The sequence below is a fragment of the Poromitra crassiceps genome (assembly GCF_964638095.1).
Source record: "Poromitra crassiceps genome assembly, chromosome: 11".
Lineage (NCBI taxonomy): Eukaryota > Metazoa > Chordata > Actinopteri > Beryciformes > Melamphaidae > Poromitra > Poromitra crassiceps.
In genome coordinates, this window is record NC_139643.1 from 42,598,133 (window position 1) to 42,605,632 (window position 7,500).

General features: G+C 46.1%; 1 protein-coding gene across 1 annotated transcript in view; it reads left to right on the forward strand.

Annotated features, from left to right (window-relative positions):
* Nucleotides 1-7,120: 7,120 nt before the first annotated feature.
* rbm24a (RNA binding motif protein 24a) overlaps nt 7,121-7,500 on the forward strand; it is a gene marked incomplete at both ends in the record, with an annotated part of 9,148 nt that continues 8,768 nt past the window's right edge. Inside the window, 1 exon segment of the mRNA XM_083646031.1 lies at nt 7,121-7,292. Coding sequence (XP_083502157.1) covers nt 7,121-7,292 — 172 coding nt within the window.

Genomic DNA, 7,500 nt, shown 5'->3' on the forward strand with positions numbered 1-7,500 from the left:
TGGTATAGACCCCTTATATGTTTGTAGACAGCGATTATGTATTTTGTGGGCGGAGCCGAACTGGTTGCAGAAAGTGACAGCTAGCGGTTCAGCTGTCATAGAAATATGGAAGATCCGGATGCCTCCTCCACGTATTTGCCAGCAACAGACGGGTTATCTTACACAAGATAACTCTTTCAATGGGGTGAGGTTTCCTGACCCGTATTCACTGTCAGGATGGGTCTAGGATCCAACTACAGTACATCGCCAAAGTTGCAGTTCTGGACATCGTCATATTCCTAGTGGGAAAGGCAAGCGTCTATCCGGCACAAGACGTATTTTTCCCATATTCCAGGGATCTCTCTAGTTTTGGCTTCACTTGTTCCTTCTGAGTTTCTGCTACCACGCTGCCTGCACAACTGCAGTGACCCTGTGACCTCCACTCCAAATTGGTCTATACAGAAGAGTCAACAGACACAAAAGACTTGTTATCTAGCATCCTCCTAAAGGTGGGATTTAACCTGCTTCAAGGTGATATTCAGGATTAGCAAGTCTCCGTATGGACTGTGCTGCATAGAGCAGTGGTTCTCAGACTTTTTCCACATCAAGGACCCCTAAACTGGCACAAATTAGACCATGGACCCCGGTTTGATAAGATTTTGTCCCCGGGTCCACCATCTGATAAGGTTTTAGCTTTTGTGATGGCCCTCCTACTCTCCTGGCCCTGTCTTGCAGGAGCCTAGTGTTGGGGTCATGAGCTGATTGGGTGCACCTGGGCCCGGTGCACTCACTGGACTTAAGAAGACCTTCAGACCATTCAGTCTCTCCCCCTCCTTGCTGATGCACCTTTTGTTCTGTTCGTTTGTTTAATGTAGTTTGAGCTGTTAGTTATTTTCCCTTTGTTTTAGTTAATAAATTATTGTTTCAACTTTTATTTTTGATGTATTATGACTCCCCTCATACTGTATGTTACAACCCAGCTCAAGGAAGTAACAAATGAGGGCAGTCATACACCAAATCAAACGTTGCAACAATAATTTATTACCGTAACTCCAGGTGCACCCAATTAGTCTAACGACCCCAACACCCGGCAAGACAGGGCCAGGAGAGTGGGAGGATCATCACACTTTTAGATGTTTTATTACAGAAAGTGTATGAAACACATGATCAAAATAGTCCTACATTCTGTCATTGCATTAGTTATGGCTGGAATTCTAGTGAAAATAATATGATAACCTTATGATAATAATGATTACCCTTTTTGCTGGGGAGCCCTTGGAACCCCCTTAAGGACCCCTGGGGGTCCCCGGACCCCACTTTGAGAACCACTGGCATAGATGACAGAGTTTGCTACATTCACACGCAGATTTTAGCAGGACTTAACCCACCTATTATGTCCAAATTGACCTGTTTCTGACAGTGAATACCAATTTTGTGACTCTTTCGAAAGTGTCCTCCTCATTTCAAAACGTGAAACCTTGACCAAATAGATATTTTGTTTAAAGCCTCGCTAGTCGCTACACCATGTGGGTGCAAGACTATCAACCTACACACACACACACACACATACACAACTGTTTGAGCAAGCATGCTAGGCAGAGCTAGTAAAATCCAAATACATCCTATTCATCTATCACAGCCAATATACTCAATGAGATGCTGCAAAATGTGTTTTCTAGTGAAAACAGTGTTTTATTGTGAAGGAAATATGGTCATATGGACTATAAAATATGGACATCCTTATTAATCTCATATGTGTTGATGGGCGATGAGTTCGTTAATAACGATAGTAAGGTAAAACATCTGAGCATCTGTGTGAGCTCACTGTCTCCCCCTGCTGTCTGTGTGTGTGTGTGTGTGTGTGTGTGTGTGCATGTGTGTGCGTGCGTGCGTGCGTGTGTGCGTGCGTGCGTGTGTGTGTCTGTGTGTGTGTCTGTGTGTGTGTGTGTGTGTGTGTGTGTGTGTGTGTGTGCACACCAGGATGACAGCGAGGAGGCCAGGCGAAGGCCTCCTGCCAGACTGGAGTCTCTAAAGTCCAGGAAGGAGCAAAGTCCAGAGACCAGCAGGGAGGCCATTGATCAAAAGATGAGACTGGCTGAAGAGAGACGCAAGGTACGGCATGTGTGTGTGTGTGTGTGTGTGTGTGTGTGTGTGTGTGTGTGTGTGTGTGTGTGTGTGTGTGTGTGTGTGTGTGTGTGTGTGTGTGCGCGCGCGTGCGTGCCTGCATGGCTTTGTACTGGTGTGTGTGTGTGCGTGTGTGCGTGCACATGCGGTCATCACACATGGGAGATGCTTACAGTCCATTTGTCTGCAAGCACACTGTGTGTGTGTTTGTGTTGTGTGTGTGTGTGTGTGTGTGTGTGTGTGTGTGTGTGTGTGTGTGTGTGTGTGTGTGTGTGTGTGTGTGAGCGTGCGTCTCTCTCTCTCTCCCTCTCTCTCTCTCTCTTTCTCACACACACAATCAATCAATCTCATTTGCTCACACCTAGAGTACAAGATCTCTTTTTTCGGGGGTGGGGGGGGGTGGAAGGTTTTTTTTCAGACTTTTTCTCCAATTTCTCCCAAATTGTACTTTCAACACTTGCGTTCAATTCGCCCTGCTGTTCAGGTCGTTGGTCCACCCCCTCTGCCGTTCTGGGGACAGCCGTAGACTAGTACATGCTACCTCTGATACATGTGCCAGCCACTTTTTTTCACCTGACAGCGAGGAGTTTCACCAGCAGCAGGATGTAGCGCATGAGGGGATCATGCTATTTCCCTAGTTCTCCTCCCCCTTGACCAGGCGCCCCGACCGACCAGAGGGGCCAATACTGGACCGACCACGACTCAAACCCCACCGGCTTCCACCCGCCCATTGTGTTTGTAGGAACGTCTGACCAAGCCGGAAGTACCGCTGCCAGGAATTGAACCCGGGTATCTGAGCGTGGTGGTATAGGTGAGTGCTTTTGCCTCTACACTACCCAGACGCCCCTCTCCTCACATCATCTCTTCCCCCTCCACTCTCTCTCTCTCAGTCAAGGGAAGACGAGCTTAAGACGCCACTGAGGACCAAGTCTGCCCGTGTCCGTGGCCCCGCCCCCTCCTCCACGGCCCCTGAGGAAGTGGACGCGGCTGCCCCTGTGGAGCAGCTACAGAAACACCTTACCCCTGAGCCGCCTGGGACCCCGGGGAGCCACGAGGATACCCCAGATCCACCGCACGAGGACACCCCAGCTCCACCGCACGAGGACACCCCAGCTCCACCGCCACATACCCAGGTTAGAGAGGCCGGGCGCGGGTCGGCCGAGGGGGGAGAGCAGTGGAGAGAGGTGGGAGGTGACGGCCGGGAGGGGGGAGGAGGAAGAGAGGAGAGAGACGAAGGAGGGGGAAGCAAACATGCCAGGGGACAGGAGACCGTGGTGACCGAGGCAGGTCAGATCCTCACAGCCTCGGGGGAGCTGGAGAGCGACCCCACCTTCCTACATGCAGAGGATGATGATGAGATATTTTAACCTGCATGGCAAAGCCATGTCAATCAATCAGCACTGAGAGAGAGAGAGAGAGAGAGAGAGAGAGAGAGAGAGAGAGAGAGAGAGAGAATATTTCCTTTTGCACAGCTAATAGGCCTTTTTCACAGCAGCCATTGTGTGTCTAAAAGGCAGGAAGTAACACAGGTGCACCAATACATTAATTAGGGTTTCCAACTTCCAGTCCATTTAGGTGTTCCAGTGCTGGGGCCCTAATTAGTGAGTTGGTTGCACCTGTTTACCCTGCCTTTTAGACACAACATGGTGGCTGTGAAAAATGCCCATTGGGGCTGACTAGGGCTTGTTGAAAACACTCTCTGTTGGGGGGGGGGGGGGGGGTGGGGGTCATTTTGTTTTGGGAGAAACTGAATGAAAGGGACAAGCCCTGGTTAGCCTGGATTGGCCCTGCAGTGGAAAATATGAGGTTGAGTTGTTCATGTTTTTGTAAAAAAAAATGCATAATTTCAATAGCAGCTATGTGCATTAGTCCATAAGCTGTTGTGATAACACTGTAGCCCGGTAATAAACATAAAGGGGTATGAGGGTTTACCTTCCAATGCAATATAACAGCATATTAACCTTGATGAATGCCTTATTATCACCAAGACTCAATGTTCTTGCCAACATACCAAATTGATTTGAATGAGATATCGTTTTGTTTGTTTTACATTCATTTGTGACCTGTGATATTGTTCCGTCTCATTTTGTATGCGGAGGGTATGGGCAGTTGTTTTGTTGGGCACAAGATGGTGCTGTTTCAGTCGGATGAAGTTACATTACAGCGCCATGAAGTTAATACACCTCCTATAAAATAAACTATTGTGAGTTTGGCGTCGTGTAAGGAAGTGCCTTGTTTTAAAAAGACATGGAGTGTAAAAAAGAGTTTCTTATAAATCAATAAAGTTTCCATATTTCCCTATGTGTTGTTTTTCTGAATGGTGTGTGTGAGGGAGGAGAGGGAGGGGGGGCGCCTTTCAGGTGTTTGTCAGGTCAGAATTCCCTAATAATATCACTTTATACTGTTACTTTTAGATGTTTGTTCTGAGTGAGGGGAGACAGAATGGTTGGTGATGTGGGCGACCTTGGTGTCACTATGTTGTGGGTATTCAGCTGTTCCGGTGACCTTTGACCTTTAGGTTTTCTCTGCTGAACAGGTGTGTGCTGCGGCCAAATGGCAAACACCCACAAAGTTACTGTTTACGCTCTCAAAGCAACAACGGTCTTTGTCTTGATCAAATTGCATCAAGTTATAGCATAACATCATGGAATAATTGTGGCACATGATAAACAGGAGTCTAAAGTTGATTGGGGGGAAAAAGACACAAGATAACCTTTGAATAATAGGCCCAAAGCCCGTTATTGTTAAGGTAAGAGGATTCAGACTAGTCAGCATGCTGCACGCGCATGGAGACAACAAGGGGACGCAACCTGACCGGATCCCCATTGTTGAGCCTGGGAAACTCGATATTGCCCCCTCCCTCCCCCCTTTTTTCTTTTTCTTTCTTTCTTTTTTCTTTTTTTTACCACGACTCCACTCTGACTTTAAAGGGTGTGTGGCTGCATAAATAAAATAGTGAGTGAACCGAGACATTGCAAAAATACGGTCTATCAGGTTGCGTCCACCTAGCGTGACAGAGGGACGTTCATCTGTGATCAGGAGTCCTGCAGTGGCAATTCACTTTGGCTTGGTATGGCAAAGTATGGTCACTCGTAGAAACTTTGGTTAAAGGTGCACTTCACTGAAAAACAATGCTGACTCATTTTGCACGTGATCTCACACATATCTGAAACCTGTAAATCATTTTGCAAATATTGACAGTTGACTTTCGTTAAGTTGAGCACCAGTGATTTGTCATCAGAAGATACAGAATCATTGCGCTTTTACAAGTCTTGTGATGACATCACCGGTGCTCAACAACTTCACTGTGTCAACTCTCAATAACTGTCAAGCTATATGAATTTCTGCAAAACTGTTTATAGTTTTGGGATGTGTGCAATCATGTGCAAAATAAATCAGTGTTGTTTTTCAGTGCACCTTTAAGTGAGCACAAATTTGATATTGTAGCTTTTGAAAGTCCAATGGAAAGCAAGGATCAAGAAAAAAATTGCGAGAAATGTGTTAGGAAGCCGTGCGTAAAACAACACATCTGGACCAATTTAGAGCCAGTGTCCTCTAAACGTGTGCGCATGTGCAGGATATTTTGGTGGCCTATTACATACTAAGCAAATGATATATGGTTAGTCATGAGTAATTGATCCACTTGTCCCTTCTATGATATTATTTGCCAGGGGCTTTAGTGAATTGGCTGCCCTGCTGGGAATATATACTAGCATGGCATTCTAGCGGCGGTACGTGTCGACAAGGAGAGGAAAAATGACAGCTAGTCATGTTCGCACTGCAGATTTGGCAGCTCATCATGTTACCGGCAACAGGACACACACATGTAGGCCGGCCGCAGGAACAGAGGGAGCATAGGAGCGAAGCCGCCATGAATGATTTACAACAAAGTTCCCTATCACATTACTGGGGGTGGGATGAATTACCCATCCCGGTTGGTCAAAAAGCGCCTCTGAAATCAGCCCACAGTAGAGCAGAGCAAGGCGCTTCATAAGTTATTTCACTAACTGATATGTTCATAGACTCTTGATACAAACGGAATCGATCTTTGACTGTTTACTCGTCACAAAATGCCGTGCGTAATTGCTTACCCATCATAAATCCCGTGCGTAATTGCTTGACGCACGACGCATTTTACTCTGAAGAGGACGCAGTGTGACTCAAAGTAATTCTGAAAATGAGATTATTTATCTTGCTGTTTAGAGGAGGGGATCCTACACTTTTCATGTCAAGGACCCCCAATGAGAGATAGAGACATATTTTGTGTTATAACAACTTCTAGCTTCTAGGCTAGTCTACTGATGAGTGAATAGCCTAGCAGTAGAGGCAGTAAGGTGGTCAAAATATATCCATCCTTTTTAGCTTATTCATAGGAGCTAATTATGAGATATTTTAATTCCACGAAACAGTTAAATTAAAATAATCAGCCATCAGTCATTTCTCCCCTTTGTGCCCAATCGTTGTGAGCGGGGGTTGGGCGTTTTGGTGGCAATAACGACTATCATGCATTGAATACGAGTTTTGCCATGCGGTGGGCCGGGGTTTAATGACTGGACGCCCCTGATCTCTTTCTTCAGGAGCTGTTTTTATTCTGCAGGCTTCCCAGCTGTTATCCTGCGCCGGTGGGCGGGCAGACACGGACTAGCCTGTAACTGGGTGGAGTTAGAAGCAGCGCTTTTAGGAATGGGTCCGAAACCTATTTAGTTAGTCACCAGAGTTACCAAGAAGAGCTGGAAACACCTGATGATTTTTTTGGGGGACAATCCGCTCCATATAACGCTCCTTTGAATTGTCGGAAGATACATCTACCTCCAGTCTTCATTTCTGTCGAGTATTGTCTCACTATTTTTTTCCTCTTTCTGAAAAAGTACAGTTATAGAGCCGACTGCTCTCTCTCTCTCCCTCTCTCTCTCTCTCTCTCTCTCTGGCACCCAAACAACATTATTGATAAGTTATTGATAAGGAGACATTGCACTATTCTTTTGATTGTTGCTATTTATTGTAGTTTGCACTAAAGATGCACACCACGCAAAAGGACACGACCTATACGAAGATTTTTGTCGGGGGTCTCCCCTACCACACCACGGATTCAAGCCTCAGGAAATATTTTGAAGTGTTTGGTGAGATTGAAGAAGCGGTGGTTATTACCGACAGACAGACCGGCAAGTCTAGGGGTTATGGATTCGTAAGTATCAATTAATCACACGTTTATCATGCTTATAGCCTACGTACGTTTACTCACAATATGTTTACTTTTGAAAACTGTCTTGCGCAGCCAAATGCCTGCCATCACATGTCATGCCCCTTGTTTATTATGCGGATGGCGGTATTTCACAACATTTGACTGACACAATTATATACAGGCGGTCACGGGATAAGGGGGTTGATGTTTTGATA